A 23320-nucleotide genomic window follows, 5' to 3' on the forward strand; every position below is an offset into this window, starting at 1 on the left:
TTAGGTTGTGGATTTTCAATTATTTAGCCTCGATGAGAACCGAACAGACATTTATTCCGAAATGCGGATCTGGTGCATACAAATTGGTCGTTGACGTTATTGTTTCAAATGTCTAAATACTGACATGTTTATGTTGAATATAAGTTGTCAGTCTGACTTCATCTTGAAATGTACTTTGCAATAGAAATGACACAGTTTTAGAAGCATTTGAAATAGGGGATGGCAAAAACCCTTAAATGCGATTTTTTTTCTTCAATTGATTGACTGATTGATCGGTGTCAAACTCGATTTTCAGCACTGTAAGGTATTTCATGGAGGTAAGTTTTTTTTTGATTGAGGAATCAAGAGTGTCCAGAGAGAACCACCTATTTGCGACATGAGAACTGACAACTAAAGTCAATTAAGATTGGATTCGAACACAATTACCGCGTGCGGAGTTTCCAACTCATAAAATAAGGTTGACAAGCTAATGATACAGTAGTTGGACTACTAAGACCACTCGATCACCGAGGTCCACATAGTTTTAAGATGATGTTGTACATGTCTAAATGACCGATTCATCTACAGCAAAGTTGTACTGCCATGCTATTAAGTAAGAAAATGGTCAAATCCCGCGTTCATGCCTCGAGCTTGGGAGACCGTGTATTCGATCCTAGGTTGCTCAGCCCACAAACCTAAAAATTCGTATAAGCTACAACACCAGGAATGCGATAATTATGAGTAAAAGCATAGACGTGAGAACAAACGATAGTACTATCTATTACATGAAATATATATCTCGCTGAGAACTGTTGTGAACTAACACATAAAATATATGGCTAGTAGTTATCAAAGGTACCAGGATTATAATTTAGTACGCCAGACGCGCGTTTCGTCTACATAAGACTCATCAGTGACGCTCATATCAAAATATTTATAAAGCCAAACAATTAAAAAGTTGAAGAGCATTGAGGATCCAAAATTCCAAAAAGTTGTGCCAAATACGGCTAAGGAAATCTATGCCTGGAATAAGAAAATCCTTAGTTTTTCGAAAAATTTAAACTTTTGTTAACAGGAAATTTATAAATAAATAAAAAAAAAATGACCACATTGTTGATATTCATGTCAACACCGAAGTGTCGGTGTCTTTTGCAAATCAGGGTACTTATTTAATTTACATTTACATGATCTCATCCTGATGAGCATTTGATACTATTTTCCCTTTTGACTTTATACACAAAAATCATCATTTTGTCACGTTTGTGTTTCGTATTCAAAAATAAAATTTACATGAACTCTATCTTTTATTTAAGGGTCATATCATATCCAATTAAAAAAATGCAAGATATTTTATTTTATGTTGTTGAAATGAAAAGAGATGAAACAGCTGTCTAATATATATATATATCATATTTTCCTATATGATTTTCAGAATGTCATCAAATGGTACAAATGGAACTCGGACAAGTTTAAGTGAGATAGAATATGAAGAGTTTCTGGACAACTGCATTCCAGCTACAATATTCCTCATATTTCTGTCGGTCGTAGGAACAATTGGCAATATACACACGATATTAGTATATATGTTATCACCGATCATATCAAACTATTCCGTTCGAGTGTTAATCATTTGGATTGCCTCTATTGATCTTACAGCTTGTATTTTTGGTATGCCTTTTGAGAACTTTGTCATGCGGTACAACTACACATTTGCATCTGCCGGTGCTTGCAAATTCTTTAAATTTCTTAGTCACATTAGTACCAGGGCTTCCACACTGTTATTGACTGCAATTGCTATTGAAAGATATAAGATAGTTGTTAAAAATTCCCCGATACTTATTACAAATTCACAAAGGTCGAATGCTATATCTGCTTTTCTGTTAGTATTATCAGTGATATTATCAATTCCAGCCGTAGTATTTTATGGTCTTAATGAAAATAAAACGAAAATTTTAGGCCTGTCCGGCATGGATTGCAGAATTTTATTAGAATATCAAAATATACATAATGCAGGAGGTTATTACAGTATTGTAGGAAGTATCGGTTTGGTTTGCGTTGTCGTGTGCATAGTTTCATATGGAAGAATACTGTATGAAATTTGTACTCAGAAAGAATGGAGAAAATCACTAAGAGAGAAATCAAATTCGTCTTCTATTTCACCTTCTAATATAAGATCGGGGGTTGCTCAGGTTACTTCATCTATTCAAAATGAAGAGTTACAAATAAGTGAATTACAAACTGGATGTGTCGACAGGACAAAGAAAAAGTCTACTAATTCATCACACAATCTTGGAAATGCGATTCGATTGACCATTAGCCTCGTGATAGCAACCGCCGTTTCTTTAATAGGATATTTGGTGTATGTTTTCAAGAAAATGGTTGACATAATGAATCCTAAGATATATAAAAACATTATCCAAAAAGTATCCAATATCTTTTTTTTTTTTTTTTTTTTTTTATTCAACAACAGTATTGCTCGCTGTTAACAATTACTCCACTGACACAGCTATCTCAGTGAAGGTCCCTGTTTCATTAGTACCAGAAGTTCAGGGATTCTTCAGGTAGATAAACTGCATATTGTTAGTCGTTTACAAAATATTATAAATATTACATCAATATAGATAAATAATGCTATTCTAATTAATAAAAGTATTTATATTATCTGGTCTTATTTTCGGAAAATTTTCATAGTTCATCCGAGTTTGGGATGACTTCTATCAGTTTCCATGTGTTTCCGGATAACGGTTTTTTCAATCAATATCGAAAAAGATTGTAATTATCTTTGATCTACATCATTATTCAGGTAAGACAGCTATAATTTGAAAGAATAATAGTCGTACGGTAATCAAAGAACAACTATGCTGTTTTTTGTTTTTTTCTGTAATGTATAATGCCGCGTACCAGATTATAATATAAATATTGTAATTAATGTCTATCAAGCATCATAAATAAATACAAAATTAGATAATAAATTAATTAATACACAATGATAACTTTACCAACCATGTTATCAGTTCAAACAATTCAAATACACTTAAATAATTTTCCTAATATTCCTTTTCTTTCATGATTAAAAAAATTGTTTTGTAGAACGAGCCTATTTCTAAACTCAGTTTTAAAAACAGAAAATACATTTATCTTTTTTGTTCTAAACTCTGACAAATAGTGTATTTTGTGAATTGAAAATATAATAACTGTAAGAAAAAAATTAATATCATAATATTCTATATCATTTATTTTGTAACCCCAAATCAAATTTTTTAGTGTTAAAATGTGTTTTCCAAGTTTAAATTTTTCTAACAGATTAAATATGTCTTTCCAAAATTTATCAAGAAAGTGGCATGTAATAAAAAAGTGTTCATAATCTTCTGTAATGTTACAGTGATTACAGTCTGAGTTTTGGCATATTTTCCATTGTTTTAATAAAACTTTGTTTGGAAGAATAAAATGTAATAGTTTCGATCTGAACATTTTTAATTTATTTTCTTTCAAACAATTATGAACAAATTTTAGTATGTTTTGAGCTTTATTTTCTATGTTTTCAAAATTTAGTAGTCTCTTCCATTTGTAAAAGCCAATTGGTATTTCTTTATCTTGTTCTAATAGTATTTTGTAAATTTTACTTGTTTCTAATTTATTTATATTTTGTTTAAAGTTATCTTTGTCATAAATATACACAACATTATCTGTTAGTACATTAGTTGTTCTTGAACATTGTTTAGCTAATATTTTAACCCATTCTTTTGGTATAGCTTTTTTTAATTTTAAAAATTCAGTAATCCAGTTTGTCTTTTTATTAAGCTTTTGTCTAATAAATCTTTCTGTTATATTTCCAGATTCATCTATGATATCATTTATGTATATTATGTTGCTATCTATCCACTTTTGGAATAATAATGTTTTTTCTTGAAATTTTATCCACTGATTTCCCCAAATAACTTGTTGGCGGATTAGTCTGTAGATTTTTGGGTATTTATTATTATTATTTTTGTTCTTGATCCAAACTTTGATTATATCAAGATAAAACTCTGGTATCTTTTTTATATCTGGTATTGAATTTATACTATCCAGATTCATTTGCAATATAAGAAGATTATTTCCAAATTTGTTTAAATAAAATTTTGGTATTACCGTCCAGTTTAAGAATTGCTCTGCATTTAATCTTTTAATCCAACCTATTTTTATTGTTTCTATGTATTTCTCTAAATTAATCATTTTTAATCCCCCATTTAATTTGTCGTAACTTATTACGGAGCGTTTAACTTTTTCTGTTTTGTTATTCCATAAAAATTCATATATCATTTTTTTAAACTGGTTTAAATACCCTTTATCTATGGTTGAGACAGATGCTAAAAATGTAATATTAGGAATAATTAGTGATTTAGTAACTGTTATCCTTCCTATCATGGTTAAGTTTCTCTTTTCCCAATTTAGAATAATTTTAGCTGATTTTTCTAAAAGTTTTTCAGCATTTAATCTTTGACACTCTTTTTTATTATGACCAAAATATATACCTAGGCTTTTTACAGGTATATTTGTCCAGTTAATATTTTCATGTTTATCTTTGCAGTTTTTTTGCTTCCCAAGCCAAACACCCTCAGTTTTAGCTCTGTTTAATTTCAAACCTGACAATGTTCCAAATGTTTCAATCATATTAAGTGCTTTTGAAATGTCTTGTTTTGTTCTAAGAAAAAGAGTGGTATCATCTGCTAGTTGACTAATTTTTAATGTGTGAGTTTTGCCATCAAGTTTAATTTCAAAGCCTTTGAGGTCATGATCTTGTCTGATCCTACATGCTAAAATTTCAACAGCAATTACAAAAATTATCGCACTGCATGGGCACCCTTGCCTAATCCCACGAAAAATGCTTATAGGTTTTGAAATCCAACCATTGTTTATAACTGAGCTTTTAATATCAGTATATAGAACTTTAATCCATTTCAACATTGAACTTTTGAATCCAAATTTTTTTAAAGCTAAAAACATGAAATCCCACTCTAAAGAATCAAAAGCTTTAGAGAAATCTAAGAAAAGAAGAGCTCCCTCTATGTTGAATTTTTCTGCAAAATCAATGATATCTTGAATTTGTCTAATGTTATATCCAATATATCTATTTTTTACATACCCATTTTGATCCCCATGAATAATTTGTGGTAATATTTTACTAATTCTTTGTGCTAATGACTGAGCTACAATCTTTGTATCTACATTTAATAATGTTATTGGCCTATAGTTATCTAAAGATAGTGGGTCATTTTTTTTATGTAGAAGGGAAATAACTCCTATTTTTTGTAAATTAGTTAACTCCCCTTTTTCATATGAAAAATTGAATGTATTAACAGCAAATTCTTTCAGATCTTCCCAAAATATCTTGTAAAACTCTACACTTAAACCATCAATGCCTGGGGCTTTATTGAGTTTCTTTTTAAATAGAGATTCTGTGCATTCCTGGATACTTAATAGACCTTCCATACTTTCACTTTCTTTATTGGTTAATTTATGATCAATTTCTGTATTCATAATGTAATCTTTAATATAAGTTATGTTAGGGTTTGAACTTTTGTATATATCTTGATAAAATTCTCTTTCAAGTTGCAATATTTTTGTAGGATCTCTGTGTATCTCCCCATCTTTATCTTTAAGGGCTGTTATTGTTTTTTTTGTTTGCCTAGATTTTTCTAATCCTAAAAAGAATTTTGTATTTTTTTCCCCTTCTTCCACCCACTTAATTCTAGATCTAATTTGTGCCCCTTTAGTTTTCGCTTCATATAAATTACTAAGTTTGTTTTCTAATTTATTGATTTCATCATCGAAATAGGCAATAACATCTTCTTGGCACTTCAAATTTATACATTCATTTAATTTTTTAAGTTTATTTTCTAAAATGTTTATTTCTTTTACATTGTTTTGTGCTTTCCTTTTACAGAATGCTATAGTATAGTCTCGCACCTCTGTTTTAAAGAGATTCCATTGAAGCCCAAAGTCATTGGTAAGTAATACTTTACATTCATACTGTTTTATAAGTTTTTTAATTATGTTTTGATACTCATTATTTTCTAAAACACTATTATTTATTTTAAAATATCCTTTTCCTTTTTGTTGTGATCTACAGTTTATCATAAGAGATATTGCTTGATGATCTGTATGGGTTATAATGGCTGGTCTTATGTCTGTTGATTCTATTTGAGTTCGTATTTCAGGACAGGTTAAAAAGAAATCAATTCTTGATGCTTCATTGATGTTATTTTTCCTTCTCCAAGTAAATTGTATTTTTTTACCATGTATTTCTCGCCATATATCACTTAACTTATGCATTTTTATTAAAGATTTTAAGCTGTGTACAGCTTTTTTTTCTTTAAAGGACTTTTTTGACATATTATGCTTGTTGTCTATATTAGTTAAGGGGGTACAGAACACCTAAGAAAAGATAACTCTTACTCATAGTCTGATTCATTACTACGTTTTAAAATTATGTGCAATATGTAAGCTTTTAAAAGATCATGATTAGAATGTTTACATTATTGCTAAGACCAGCTGTACACCCTTTGTTATTCTTTTAATCTTTTAATTCATTTAAAGTTACTCATTTTCAATAAATGAATCTTCAATGAGACATTATAGGGAAATTTCAAAGTGAAATAAATTTACCGAAAGAAAACCAGGACGTTTATAGAAAAGGAGGGAAACAGAAAGAGAAAGTACCATAACTGTTTTTGTTTTTTACTTGGCAATGCCTAGGTCTTAAAATAAAATGAAATAAAGTACAAAAAGTCAAAAGTCTAAGGATGCTACCATTTGATTTGAGGGGGTGAGGGCTAGGATTTTAAATTTTGTCCTGCATTTTTTTTATAGTTGTAATCATCATTATTGTCCTGCATTTTTTATTTTTCATTCTTTTACGGACCTGCAATTTTCATTAAGGAAATACACTATGGCCTTAGTAATACATGTAGTAATGTAAAACAAGATTACGAATAATTTATAATTTTATACTTGCTGTCATATTTTTTAAAGTGCAATTGAATATTTATTGCATGATTTATATTCATGTAAAAAGTAAGAAGATACCCAGAAGGATAATCAACCACCAGTGCATCATTTACATGTCACGGAACAAGGCAAAAAGAAGGGAAAAAACGTCCTTTTCAGTCCAAAAAAACACTACACATATTTTTGCTTTCTTAATTCATCTGAATAAAAAAAAACTATATCTTTCTAGTATCTTTTTCCAACCTTTATCCTGACAGGTGTAGAAAATTAACGGGTGTCTTCTATTCCGTCCGCAATTTTAGGGAAAGTAAAGTCTATATTTAGAATCATAGTTGAAACTGAAACTACACATGTATGATATATAAATAGAACATGTCATTTTCGCTTTATCAAATTTAAATTTCGAAGGGATAGCAAAATTTGTTATTTTCTTTTGTTGTGCATGTGTCATGTTAACTTGTGTATCTTTCCGAATTTTTTTTATCAAATGCAATTTTGAAATAAATATAAAAAAGAAAGTGTGGTGTTATTGCAAGTGACAAGTGAAAATGTTTCTTCTCAAGTCTCAATTCAAGATTATTACTGAATAGAGTAATCATTCTCTATAATAATAAGGGGCCCCAAAAATAATAAGAAACTTGTAACTGCCGTGCTTTTAACTAAAAACCAGTTGTATCTAATTTTCATAACCTCTGCAGAAATACTAAAAACATTCTATGTTTAACGATCTTAATTTAACAGTATAAGGATGTCAGCTCTGTTTCATCTCTTATGAGCCGTGGTTCTTTGCACCAATGGTTTTGTCGTTAAGTTTTGAATTGTATATTTTTGAATCTGGCCAAAAGACCAATAAATTGAAAATCTTGATCATGTAAAGCATCTGCCAACTTTAAAGCTTTTCCCTATGAACATGATGAATCATGTGTATGTTTGGCGTGTCATGCTTTTAATTTCAACAGCTCGTATCTCAAATGAAAAATCAGTTACATCCTTTTTTTGCCCCTGCAACCGAAAGTCAGGGGGGGTGGGGGTTTAATGTTTTACCCCTGTCCGTCTGTCCTTCCGTCAGTCCCATTATTGGTATATAGTTATTTGGCATAACTCCTCCTACTGTTTGATTTCTAGGAAGTTTTCACTTTGCTGTCTGTTGAGTAGTTAAGTACGTACGCTGCGCTTCAATAGAAACGATTCCCTTTTCAAACAATTTTATATGACTACATGTCCATTATTTATTCCGTGTGCATTGAATGGGTTGACATGTCATAAATCTTTCTATATTGTTGTATGGTCGATTAAAGCTTGTGTAATATGATTTTTTTAAATAAAATATGAATTCATACTGACTACATAAAAGTCGTGGCCCGTACAAGTGTTTCTTACCAAAAACCATATTTATCGTCCTTGAGGTCAAAGTTCAAGGTCACATAAAGGTCAAAATTTCAAGAAGGCACACCACCTTATGATGATACATCCACATGCCAAAGATGTAAGGCCTAGGTCAAAAGGCAAAGAAGTTATGGCCTACATGGTTGTGTTTTCACGGGAAAAAACCCATAAAGTTGACCTTGAGGTCACATTTGAAGGTCACAGAAAACTCATCATGATGCAAGACACTTAACCCTGTGATGATACATCAACATGCCAAATAGCTAAGGCCTAGTTCTAAAGACAAACAAAAATATGGCCATTATGTACTTTTTGAATAGATTTTGCTCTTATTTAATGAACCAATTTGAGGGTGGGGCGTAATTTAAACTTAAATACCAAAAAATCTAATGGTTAAATTTTAAAATAATTTTGCAAGAACAACCGACTAGTATAGCACTCCAAATGCTTAGTTTTATGAAAAAATTAAACGACACATTTTTTTTCAAAAAAAAAAATCTTCTTCAAATACTAGAAGCACAGCATTCACTTTTCGGGGCTGATTCTGATACCCCCTATTAAAGTTCTGGCAAAATTTTAAATCCGGAATAAAAAACTTTCAAGGAAGAGGTATCAGTAAACTAATATTCACCTCAGCTATCATTATTAGCTATGCTATTGTCAATTTAGGATTAAATTTTAAATTTTTTAACAAATTCAACCCTATACCCATATTTCAGAAACTTCCAATTTTGGCCGATACTAGTATGTAAAAGATGCCATATTTGAGTTGCCAAATCTTTTAAACCTATGGTTCAAATCTTTTAAAATTTTTACAAGATGTTGAGGTTGGCCTAGTTTATCAATGAAAAAAAATTAAGAAAAATTAAACAACAGGATTTTTTTGGGGTATAGTGTTGGGTACCCCCTTAAGGTGTCATTCATGTCTCCTCCTATAATGACCATTCCTAAGCTATTTTTAGTTATAACATCTTTAACTTTTTTAAAGAAGACATTTCTTTTTTGGGGTATGTTTGGTGCATAAATATTTACCAAGGTATATATACTGTCTTCAATTTCAATATTTAAAAGGATTAACCTGCCTTCCTCATCTTGAAATTTATCTATAAATTTACAATCTATCTCATTATTTATGAAGATTGAGACTCCTTTTGATTGTGAGGTTCCAAAGCTGTGATATTGTTGACCTTTAAATTCATATTCTAAATTTATTTTCAATTTGTCTGTAAAGTGACTTTCCTGTACAAACAATATGTTACATTTTTGATACTTCATCCACATATATAATCTTTGTCTTTTCTCTTTTGCACCAAGACCCTGACAATTTAAGGAGCAAATATGTATTTTTTTTGTCATAATTTTCTTATTAAAATTGAAATGTGTTTAAAATACTGGCATGTTAACATATTCAAGCTAATAATTTCCTGTATGACAATACAGATGCATATATATATATCAAATAAACTCAAATCTATATAAAGTATTTGTTCTATACATACATGTATTTTAGAACATGAATTAATGTCTTCTATATAAAATGAGCAGTATCTTTTGTGTAAACATGTACTAAATTTGACAAGTAATATTAAGCAATATAAAATTGTCTGCTTATATTCGTTTAGGTATGATATATTCATTTCATTCTTTTGATTAGTGATGCATTTTAATAATACATTTTTTGGAAACATATTTTCTTGGTTCAATAAATAGCACGTCTTGTTTTCTTTTTTCAGCTGCCTAACGACCTTGACACTGATAAAGGCTTGGCATGAATAAAAACAGTGATCGAATATCGTGGAATCGAACTGCTTGTAGCTGTGTTTATAGAATATGCCATAAGTGGATTTAATTTGAAAGAAACTGGATGTATTATGTGAATAGTGAAAGATAATAATATCACCTGGAATGTACTTAGCAATCGTCGAGATTATTCTATTTTTAGAATTGGAATGTATTTTCAACAAATTAGTTATCAACGGAAAATCCCTTGGCGTAGCTGATAAGTGAGACATAGTTATTGACAAATGGACATCTTTAATTAAACAATATAAAGAGAATGTCCTATGTGTAATCAAGCATTTGAACATGTAATGTTCTATAAATAGATTGTACAAAATGTGTGATATCAGAACTTTAAGTCTGATGAATATGACAATAAATAATAGATATGAATATACTGTTTTGGACTTGTATTTATATTTACATTTCTGAATTCTAATATCTTGAATTATATCAAATAAATAATCTGTATTATAATTGCTGTTATTATTCATACATGACTCAATGTGAGGCGATTTATATACAAATTCATTCTTTTTGTATCTTGTGTTACATTTAACTATTTCATATTTTCTAGTTTCATGAATATTCATCCCTGAATGTATGTAATCATTTATTACATCACACTCATTTTTTTTTTCATTTTTTACTTGTGATAAAAATAAGCTATCTAAAATAATTATATACAAATATTTACAATTGCTAATCATGATTGTTTATTTTGATCTTTTGGTATTACATAACTTTATCGTATCCAATATCTTACTGCGCGGATATTTTGTTAACAATGCAGCCAATTCTATCGTATTTTGTCTCTTTGATAGAACGTTTCGACAGGAATGCTTGAAACTGTACGGAAAAATATTTGTGAAGAAAAAAATCTCGCCGGCATAAGACTGATTCGACTTTCTTTCGAATAAGACGTGAATATATGAATTTTTAATGAGAATATCTCACAAGGGGAACAGTATTATCAAAATATCGTATGTGCAACTATTAGATCTTGATATTATAGGGTTATTGCATGAATATTGGGGAATATTGTCCCGAGTAGAATTCTATATTGCACGAGCTTGCGAGTGCAATATATGTTCTACGAGGGACAATATTCCCCAATATTCATGCAATAACCCTTGTATTGTATAGCAATATAATATTTAAAAGTGAAAACTGGTTTAAACTAAGATTTGATTGTTGGTGACGTCATGAATTTTGAAGATTTATTGCACTAGTGCAATATTAGAATTTATTGCACGCTAACTTTTGGTTACTTTCTGTGGGAAATATTATATTGCTATACAATAAAATATATTTATTGCATGTTACATGTCCACATTATATTGTTACGAATAAAATATAATATTTGGAAGACAGTGCAATCAAACAGATCGCGCTGACTAATTTCGACATCGGAAGGTTAGCTCATGTCGTCTTTAATGGTTAACAATCGCATATCTTTTTGAATTGAGTCTTTTATACTCATGTAGATAACTGTATTAAACTAGAATGTATGGACAAAATATTATTGTAACATATACTCGTATAAATAAAAGGATTTGACTTAATTCTTACATGTATATGTCCCTGTCTGTAAAATATGTGTATACAATAACGAACTCTTAGGTAAATTCTAAAAGAGGAAATCCATAAAATCTGAACAATCAAACGCTCTACTGAATCAACTAATTTGAAGGCTGAAAATAGCCGCCATATAACCAACTTGTTTCAGTACGTTTTAGCTTTCAGAAAGCGTAATTTGAATATAACTGATGACCTATTAGGGATTTCGTTATAACAAATTACTTGAAACCCTTTATTGTAAATACTTTCAATGAAACAAATATTTGGCTTGACAATTTGGTTGTAGCTATGGAAAACTTGTTGCAAGCGGGATATTAAAATCGGCGTTTCACCATGATTAATTTTATAGAGCCCTTGAAATTAGATACCATCTATATAATCTTAATGACCGTTTAAATGCATGAATGTTTAGGTTATAAACTTTACAGAAAACATAGATTTTGTTCTACAATGTTTTAATAGATCTAATCATAACTATTTGCAATACAGTTATGAACACTTATGATATATATTTATATATTGCCTTTGCATAAGGTCATCTTTTAAAGCCGATTTATGACTTCTTTATACGTAACCGGTTGTGTATTGACTGAAATTTGTCTGAACAATTAATTTATTAAAAAGTTGTATTTGGCTTTGAACTAGTTTTCAGTAACTGAGAGTTCTTTTACTTTGTTTCTTTTATCTTCTTGGTAGTTGTTTTCAGTGCTACGTGTCCATGTGGACAGTTAATCCGTTTCCAACTGTTTTATCAGTTTCTTCTAACGTTATGTTAATGTTTGTCGTTGTTTGCTGTCTATCAGATTTGTTTTCGATAACGTTTTAATCATAAATCAGGACTTTGGGTTTTCTCTTTTAAATTGTTAAACATTTATAAATGTTGTCATCTTCGACAGCTTACTACATGTAATGGTTTTAACTAATTTTTAAAGACCGTACAGGGACTAAAGACTCATATATGCTTACATCCAAGTTGTAAAGTCCCCGATGGATTGTTGTTTCCTTCGAATTCATGTCATTTCTCCTTATTTATGAATTGAAAACTGATTATAAAGACTATCTGCAAATGTTATACTGTAAACATTGCTAATTTCAATAGAAGTCATTTGTATGCCTAATTCTTTTTGAATTGTTTATTGAAAACAATAAAGTAACTATCTATCAAACTTTTTCTGTTTAGTTAATATTTGGTAAGTAATGTGATCCACCTTTAAATACACACACTATATTAACTTTTGGTATATCATAAACTGTTACAAATATAGTGTGTTAGTATACTGCGTTAACACCAACAAATTAACTAGTCGTCCATTATGATTGCTAACAACATGGTTGCGTATTTACAAACGTGTATGTGACGATTGCAATAATTCTATGACGGAGAAATTTTTCATGTCAAATGCAGACAATATGTGTGTGTTTGAATGGTAAAGTGACCAATGAATCAAAAATGCTAGCCAGAGATCGTGTAACCACTTATCTTTTTATCGAGTCGCATGACACCAGTAGACAAGAAGTTAGTTTGGCCTGTTTAACAAAAACACATCAACAGTTAAACAATTAAAACAAATAATAGCCCAAAATGTATGATTCTTATAATATAAAACAGTAATACGTGATTAGGCTTGTTTTCTAAGTGTATTATAACTTTCTAGCTGTTGTACAACAATTAAACTCTAAACTTACACATTTTATATCAATATGTTGTATTTTGATTTATATGCGCACATATTAAAGTTGTTGATCCGAGCCTCGGTCAAACAACAAGTGTGCTTACAACTTTGTATACAGCCATGATCATAACCATTGTAAGCACATCAAACAAATATTTTTAATAACTTTAATGTGTTGCTTATTCTGTTGAGTTTGATGAGCACAAATGAATGTTAACAATCGACAGCTAACTTATTTTGCATATGAATATGTATCTGAACTAGGAAAAGCTTAAGGTTCTTTAAAAAATTGTTAGACAACATTCGAATTATGGTTAACATTTCAATCAATATGCGTCAAAAATTTTAAGATTCCATTATGGGTCAACGAAAAACATGGCCTTGTGCAATGCCAAAATATAGGTATACACATGGTAAAGATATATTGTAGAATCGTGAATGTACATAGTCATATGTATAGTTGAAATTTTGGACAACCCGGCTATACATCGTTTTTAAGGAACTTTGTGAAGTTTTTTTCTCTAATACATCGATGGATATTTTATCGTTCTTTTTGGTAAGTACCAAAGGAGAGAATTAGGAGCTTGTACTATTTCTTATATTTCCCCTATTGTGAATGACGTAGATGTATAGGTGGGAAAATATAACCCATTAACATCTTCGAAACACAACACAATAGTTGAATCGAATGAAATATATTGTTAAAATATTTTCCTTGTTTATGTGCTTCGTTTCAATTGTGTTATGACCTATTTATGTCCGCTGATTTTAAAGATACCATTTTTTCATAATTCAAATGTATTTGAAGTACAGGGCTTAAAAATCGGAAACGACATTTCGAAATATCTGAGGGAAAATGCCGGCACATATTTGCTAGAGAGTTCATTATTAAAATATCGGCTTTGTTTTATTATTTAGATCAAATTGTTTTTTTTCAATTTAGATCCATGTAATGAGAAGTCAACCTTAAATGGTAACAATCTCCATATCTACAAATTGAGTTTATAAATGTCAGTCCAAAGTCAGTGTATATTTGTTTTCATTTGATGTTTTTTCCGGTTCTTTTTGCTTGAACACGTACAAATAAAGGACATAGGAGTTTTTTTTTCTTAACTCTTCAAAAGAAAAACGAAATACGAAAAATATTCTCTTATTTTAAACAAAACAGGAAATTTACAAAAAACAACATTTTAATATATTTATATATTGCCTTTGCATAAGGTCATCTTTTAAAGCCGATTTATGACTTCTTTATACGTAACCGGTTGTGTATTGACTGAAATTTGTCTGAACAATCAATTTATTAAAAAGTTGTATTTGGCTTTGAACTAGTTTTCAGTAACTGAGAGTTCTTTTACTTTGTTTCTTTTATCTTCTTGGTAGTTGTTTTCAGTGCTACTTGTCCATGTGGACAGTTAATCCGTTTTATCAGTTTCTTCTAACGTTATGTTAATGTTTGTCGTTGTTTGCTGTCTATCAGATTTGTTTTCGATAACGTTTTAATCATACATGAGGACTTTGGGTTTTGTCTTTTACATTGTTAAACATTTATAAATGTTGTCATCTTTGACAGCTTACTACATGTAATGGTTTTAACTAATTTTTAAAGACCGTACAGGGACTAAAAACTCATATATGCTTACATCCAAGTTGTAAGGTCCCCGATGGATTGTTGTTTCCTTCGAATTCATGTCATTTCTCCTTATTTATGAATTGAAAACTGATTATAAAGACCATCTGCAAATGTTATACTGTAAACATTGCTAATTTCAACAGAAGTCATTTGTATGCCTAATTCTTTTTGAATTGTTTATTGAAAACGATAAAGTAACTATCTATCAAGCTTTTTCTGTTTAGTTAATATTTGTTAAGTAATGTGATCCAGCTTTAAATACACACACTATATTAACTTTTGGTATATCATAAACTGTTACAAATATAGTGTGTTAGTATACTGCGTTAACACCAACAAATTAACTAGTCGTCCATTATGGTTGCGTATTCACAAACGTGTATGTGACAATTGCAATAATTCGATGGCGGAGAAATTTTTCATGTCAAATGCAGACAATATGTGTGTGTTTGAATGGTAAAGTGACCAATGAATCAAAAATGCTAGCCAGAGATCGTGTAACCACTTTTCTTTTTAGCGAGTCGCATGACACCAGTAGACAAGAAGTTTGTTTGGCCTGTTTAACGAAAACATATCAACAGTTAAACAATTAAAACAAATAATAGCACAAAATGTATGATTCTTATAATATAAAACAGTAATACGTGATTAGGCTTGTTTTCTAAGTGTATTGTAACTTTCTAGCTGTTGTACAACAATTAAACTCTAAACTTACACATTTTATATCAATATGTTGTATTTTGATTTATATGCGCACATATTTAAGTTGTTGATCCGAGCCTCGTTCAAACAACAAGTGTGCTTACAACTTTGTATACAGCCATGATCATAACCATTGTAAGCACATCAAACAAATATTTTTAATAAATTTAATGTGTTGCTTATTCTGTTGAGTTTTATGAGCACAAATGAATGTTAACAATCGACAGCTAACTTATTTTGCATATGAATATGTATCTGAACTAGGAAAAGCTTAAGGTTCTTTAAAAAATTGTTAGACAACATTCGAATTATGGTTAACATTTCAATCAATATGCGTCAAAAATTTTAAGATTTTATTATGGGTCAACGAAAAACATGGCCTTGTGCAATGCCAAAATATAGGTATACACATGGTAAAGACATATTGTAGAATCGCGAATGTACATAGTCATATGTATAGTTGAAATTGTGGACAACCCGGCTATACATCGTTTTTAAGGAACTTTGTGAAGTTTATTTCTCTAATACATCGATGGATATTTTATCGTTCTTTTTGGTAAGTACCAAAGGAGAGAATTAGGAGCTTGTACTATTTCTTATATTTCCCCTATTGTGAATGACGTAGATGTATAGGTGGGAAAATATAACCCATTAACATCTTCGAAACACAACACAATAGTTGAATCGAATGAAATATATTGTTAAAATATTTTCCTTGTTTCTGTGCTTCGTTTCAATTGTGTTATGACCTATTTATGTCCGGTGATTTTAAAGATACCATTTTTTCATAATTCAAATGTATTTTAAGTACAGGGCTTAAAAATCGGAAACGACATTTCGAAATATCTGAGGGAAAATGCCGGCACATATTTGCTAGAGAGTTCATTATTAAAATATCGGCTTTGTTTTATTATTTAGATCAAATTGTTTTTTTTCAATTTAGATCCATGTAATGAGAAGTCAACCTTAAATGGTAACAATCTACATATCTCTACAAATTGAGTTTATAAATGTCAGTCCAAAGTCAGTGTATATTTGTTTTCATTTGATGTTTTTTCCGGTTCTTTTTGCTTGAACACATACAAATAAAGGACATAGGAGGTTTTTTTTCTTAACTCTTCAAAAGAAAAACGAAAAACGAAAAATATTCTCTTATTTTAAACAAAACAGGAAATTTACAAAAAACAACATTTTAATTTGATTTGTTCGATTCTCTGCATAGGGCATTTAAAAAAAGTATTTTTCATTACTAGCAGGGTTTATCAGGAGGTAAGGTTATATGAAGGCCGTCTAAATTTCATGCATAGGTAGTTCTTCCTGAAATAATTATTGGTTTTTGTAAATGTGAGTGTTACTTGTTAACATAGGTGAGGTACAATTATTTAAGAAAATAAATCAAATTATCTTTAATTCCTCTAACTTCCCCTGGTGTACTAAGTGCCAACATATTCTTGGTATCAAAAGTAGTTAATGCTTTTCTAATTATTTTGCATTTAACTGTTTTGATTCGAGCGTCACTGTTGAGTCTTAAGTAGACGAAATGCGTGTTTGGCGTACAAAATAAAATGCATTGTATTTGAGAACTGTCTTTTCTAAGCAGATTACATAGTAATGATAAGGTTCAGTTGACATAAATCAGTGAATTGTGAAATATTGTCATTTCCACAAATGTGGCCGAAATAGTTTTAGAAATTAAGGATTTAAGAGATTTAAATACAATGTTTCTGTACTTCATGTTAATAACAATTAAAACTATGTAGTATTGATTACAAACACACTGCTCGCTGACCGCCGGATTACAATATTTAAAAATTCGTTATTGTTAAACATAAAGACATAAGGCAACTATTTTTGTTAGATTGAATTATCAAACCCTTCAAAATTTGTAAAAATAAATCAATTTAATTCAAATATGGATTTGCAAGTTTGCTACACTTATAACTTACTTGAGAGAGTTATGATACATCTGGAAATCGAATGAAAAACATTACAAGCAAAACAAAGGCACGGCAATTAAAAAAGGGAACTCTTCATCGGATTAAGGATAGAACAGTAACAAGAAAGTTGTGATAGAGGACGTACAAGACCGTCAACTGATTCACTCATTACATTGTATATAATAATCTAATTTTAATTTTCAGATATAAATCATGTCAAATTACTATAATTCCACTTATTAATTGGCAAAAACTGAAAACAAATTAAATGGACGGAAATATATAGAGATTTCGGATGGATGTTTTGTACATAATTTTGATTGTTACCGTTTTAAGTTGAGGTACCATTACATGGATTAAAATCATAAAATAAAATTCTGTCAAATATAATTCGGATTAAAAAAGAATTTAACAAGAAAGTTATTGTATTTTTTTTACACATCTGTGATCGAAGTTTACTTCTAGCAAATGTTGATTTAGATCTGTTTTATTCGGATTTGAATATCTAGCCTTAAAATACATTTGAAAATAGGGTAACAATGTGTTGCTAACGCCTTCAATCAGCGGATATTTATTGGTGAAAACAATTTTGTTACAAAGTACAGGAACAAGGAAACCATTTAAACACTAACAAATTGAAGTATTTTGGTGGTTTGTAAAAGAGAGGTGAAGGATACCAAAAAAGTAAAATCACAAATTTACCGAATTCCGAGGAAATTTCTAAACGGAAAGTTCCTGATCAAATGTCAAAATCAAAAGCTGAAACACATCATACAAATGGATAAAAACTGTCATATTCCAGACCTGGTTCAGGCATTTTCGTTTGCAGAAAGGGACATTCAAACTCATAAGTCGAAGATAAACTGTCAACGCCATGGCTAAAAAAAAAAGACAAACAGACAAACAACAGTCCACAAAACACAACATTGAAACCAAATAATGAGCTACGCAAAACCGACAAAAAATTGGGGTGATTTCAGGTGCTCCGGAATGGTGATCAGAACCTGCTCCACATATGACACCCGTCGTGTTACTCATGTTAGTTCAAATTCAATGAAAAGGGGACGGGATTATAGTTGCGGCAATTAGAACATATCCGTCTTTTTCTGTCAAACGGTCCCCGAGGGTATCACCAGCCCAGTAGTCAGTACTTCGGTGTTAACATGAATATCAATTATATGGTTATTTTATAAATTTACCGTTTGCTAAAGTATGAATTTTTCGAAATACTTAGGATTTTCTTATCCAAGGCGTAGATTACCTTAGCCGTATTTGGCACTACTTTTTGGAATTTTGGGTCCTCAATGCTCTTCAACTTTGTACTTGTTTGGCTTTTTTACATTTTGATCTGAGCGTCACTGATGAGTCTTATGTAGACGAAACGCGCAGATATGCCAATGTGTATTACCATTCAAGACATATGGTTAAGAATAACACACAATTTGAGATTGACTTTTAAACAACACAGTCTCGCATCTCGGATATTACCAGTCATAGACTTTTAAAATCAATTTGCATTGTAAAATTGATCTTTTCTTAAAATTTCCTATGTCAAAAAAGTTCTCGATGCCATCAACTTGGGCATTATCCTTCATAAAATATCAGTTCAATTTTAAAACTGATTTTTCTAAATCTAAGACAAAGTATACCTATTATGTTTTATACCTAACCTAAACCTGATATTGATATATTATGGACTGAAGAAAACGAAAACAACCATTTGGTCTAATCGGCAAAAAAATCAGACTTTTTCAGAGTATCAAAACATGCGTCATATAGGAGTTTAATACAGTATAACATTAATACAAGTTTTTTTGTCGTTGTCGTGTGTGCATATTCATATGGTAGAATACTACGTGCAATTTGTAGTCGAAAAGAATGGAGAAAATCAATATGAAAGACACTAGTTTCGTCTATTAATTCAACTTTGGATATATAATCATCGGGGACCACTCAAATAACATAAAGAATTCAAAATGAAGCGGTAAAATAAAATAAACTGCACACTGGAACCTGTGAATTGGCAAACAAAAAGTGTACGCGTTCTTTGCATAATCTTAGAAATGAGATTCGACTAACCACAAGTCTTGTGATAGCAACCGCTGTCTCATACATAGGAATTATTTTGTATGTTTTCACAAAAATGGTCCAAATATTGAATCTTACGATGTATCAATGTCATTTTTTTGAAAGTCGTTTCATGAAAACGTTACAATAAATCGTTTAGATGTGTACTGACTGATATGTTTCTGGAAAACATGATATATGTATTAGTTGTAATATACGTTTAACTTGCTTATAGTAACTACAAATACTCTTAGAATGGTACTTTGTGTCTTCTGTCCTCTTGATAGATGTGTTTGTATGTACGTATCGATCAGAATAGTCAAAGTTTCTTCTTGATAGATGTGTTTGTATCTACGTATCGATCAGAATAGTCAAAGTTTCTTCTTGATATATGTGTTTGTATCTACGTATCGATCGGAATAGTCAAAGTTTCTTCTTGATAGATGTGTTTGTATCTACGTATCGATCAGAATAGTCAAAGTTTCTTCTTGATATATGTGTTTGTATCTACGTATCGATCGGAATAGTCAAAGTTTCTTCTTGATATATGTGTTTGTATCTACGTATCGATCGGAATAGTCAAAGTTTCTTCTTTCATCAGTCATTAGTTGTTGTCTGTCAGCTCGGTTTTCGTTAACTATTTAATCATGAATCAGGAAGTTTGTTTACTTTTTTATTTTTTTACGTTTTATTATGTCGTTGCCATTTGTATTTATAGCTTAATGCACACCACGATTTTTCTCATTGTTGAAGATTGTACAGGGACCCATTGTTGCTTACATCCAATTTATTAGATCTGTGGTGGATTATTGTCTCATTGGCAATCATATCGCTTCTCCTTATGTTTAACTTTGCAGAAACACTGCCATATGTGATGTTGTAGTGGACTTATCTGATGCAATTCTTTTACACTTGAATGTTCTATCGAAATTCAAAATAAAGTGTCGATGGTTAACCGATTTACATCAGATATAATCATTTTTTTAATCGAGGACAGGAAAAAGGACAAATTTCTAGCGTCAAACGATGTATTTACAATAACTCTCACTTGTTTCTTCATGGTTAATTTGTTAATGACTTAAATGTCTGATTAAAAGACTGTACTGTTACACAACATACAATCATCCGGGGTTTATTTGAAATTACCGCGATTATCAGAAATTGATATGGAACTTTTTTTATCAAATAGTCCTATAAAAAAAATTATGTATGTCAATAGACAGACGTAATATCCACATTTATCGGCAATTTGAACATTTTTTCTTTGATCTTACTGCCTAAAAATTTTAAGATCATGGACAGGACTTGATACTCGAAAATATGTCCAATTACGCCATGTATCAGTGTAGCAACGTCATCTGCTCAAGTCCATCCGTGTCAATTTATTAATGAAATGCACGCGACTTCATTCATACAACCGAACAAATATCCAAATGTTTTGTACGCGTTAATGTTGTTTCGCTTACAATTTCATTTTACTTCATATTCTAAAGCAAGATATTCTTGCTGATCAAGTTTTTATTCCACATTGGCTAGAGGTATAGTGGAGGGTTGAGATCTCACAACACATGTTTAACCCCACCGCTTTTTGCGCATGTCCCAAGTCAGTAACCTCTGTCCTTTGTTAGTCTTGTATGTTTTTTTTAAATTTTGGTTCATTTACATGTTTCGGAGTTTAGTGTGACGTCCATGTTCGCTGAACTAGTATACATTTTTAAGGGGCCAGCTGAAGCCCGTCTCCGGGTGCGAGAAAATCTCGCTGTGTTGAAGACCCATTTGTGGCCATCGGCTGTTTTTTGCTCTTTGGTCGGGTTGGTGTCTCTTTGACACATTCCCCGTTTCCATTCTCAATTTCATTTTTCTATATATATCGGCCGTCCTTGCAAGCTAAGGTGTCTACTCCTGTAGCAAACAACTGGTGTATACTGAATTTAAATGAAGCGTTAAAGCCTGATTTTTTTCGTAAATGCTTTAACATGACCACATTTGAAATCTCAATACCTTTTCCATGAGATTGAAGTTTCCATTACTTAGTATAATGTGACAGATGAATATTTGATCACTGTGGCTAATTTTCGCGTAATTTAATACTGCATATTTTAGTTTTTAGATTTTGATATCTCAAGACTAATGGACACCAATATGATGGAACTTAGGATGGATATTTAATACATAATGTGTAGACATGTATTGATTGCTACCATTTTAAGTTGGGTATCATTACATGGAATACAATCATAAAATAAATTTCTATCCGATATAATACAGACAAAAAAGACCCTTAAAATAAGGAAGTTATTATAATTATTTCATTTGCGAATCTTTAATTGACGTTTTCCTGTAGTTAAATCTGATCTGGAACTAGGCTTTTCCGATTTGATTTTCTAGCGCTTGAAATACATTTGAAAATGGGGAAAACATTTGTTTTATTTTAAATTAGCGATCATTAAGTGGTCAAAACAATTTTTTTAACGAAGTACAGGAACAGGGAAATCATGTTAACACTCACAAATTTGTGGTATTATGACTGGATTTTAAAATAGAGGCAAATGATACTAAAACATGCAAAAGGCCATTCAAACTCATAAGTCGAAAATAAACTGCTATGATTAAAAAAAAAGAAAATACAAAAAGACAAACAGACAAACAACAGTACACAAAACCCAACATAAAAAACCAAAGACTGAGCAACTCGAAACTAATCAAAATTTGGGGGTGATCTCAGGTGCTCCGGAAGGGTAATTAGATCCTACTCCAAATGTGGCACCCGTCGTGTTGCTCATGTTAGTATAAACCTGATGATAAGTCTAATTCGATAGGTCATATTCGAAGAAAAGGGGACGGGATTGTAGTTACGACAATTGGAACATATCCGTTGTTATCTGTGACCAGTTAACCAACTCATGAAGCGTCGATTTTAACTTCACCACTTAGAACATGAGGTTTAATAGCTTCTTTGTGATCAACAACCCTCTATCAAGGAAATGATGATAGAATATACAAGCCCTGGAATATCGTATCAAATGCGAGATATAGATTTCAATAAACAACTAATTTCCCCATAGGCGACAATGATAGCCTTTTTCGAGACACAGACTTTAGAAAGTGTATGTTTTTAACGAAACCTTGCTAGAATTAAAGAAAAAATTATTCGGAAAGTACTTTTTGGTCCAAAGTAATTTGTATTTATCTCCTTTGCCTATCATTTTTGCACTTAAAAACACGTGTCTCATCCTAGCGTAGAAAAGACATCTCAGTTCCGTTAGGGCTAAGGAAAATATATTATTTTGCCTTTGGTATAATGCAGAGTGCACGAAGTCTCTAATAATAAGAAATACGGGTGCACATATCGACCAACCAGGATTAGCCATACTCTAAATTCTGAATACCATGGTATCTTCATAAAATGGCTGCGCCCATAATATTTAATGGTTGATTGTAACCTATATACTACGTATACAAGCGTTGCTGGAATGATGCTTTTAATTTCATTTTAAATATATCGTGGTTCCACATTTATCACATTAATGGTTTTTGGTAGCGTGGTCATGATCACCTCTGAGTGCACGAGGCCTTAGATTTGATCCGCGGCA

At 30.8% G+C, this 23320-nt stretch overlaps 1 protein-coding gene and 1 long non-coding RNA gene across 2 annotated transcripts; both read left to right on the top strand.

Moving 5' to 3' along the window:
* The first annotated feature begins 1412 nt into the window (after positions 1-1412).
* On the top strand, positions 1413-11028 carry LOC139497575 (cholecystokinin receptor type A-like). Its single transcript, XM_071285806.1, has 2 exons — positions 1413-2402; positions 10801-11028. The coding sequence occupies exons 1-2, from the start codon at positions 1413-1415 to the stop codon at positions 11026-11028; spliced, it is 1218 nt and encodes a 405-aa protein (XP_071141907.1).
* Positions 2653-10527, top strand: LOC139498260 (uncharacterized). The gene is made up of 3 exons (XR_011657869.1): positions 2653-2782; positions 5906-5968; positions 10089-10527. It is a non-coding gene; the product is annotated as an uncharacterized lncRNA (long non-coding RNA).
* Positions 11029-23320: the final 12292 nt, after the last annotated feature.

This window comes from Mytilus edulis, chromosome 12 (assembly GCF_963676685.1).
Source record: "Mytilus edulis chromosome 12, xbMytEdul2.2, whole genome shotgun sequence".
Classification (NCBI taxonomy): domain Eukaryota; kingdom Metazoa; phylum Mollusca; class Bivalvia; order Mytilida; family Mytilidae; genus Mytilus; species Mytilus edulis.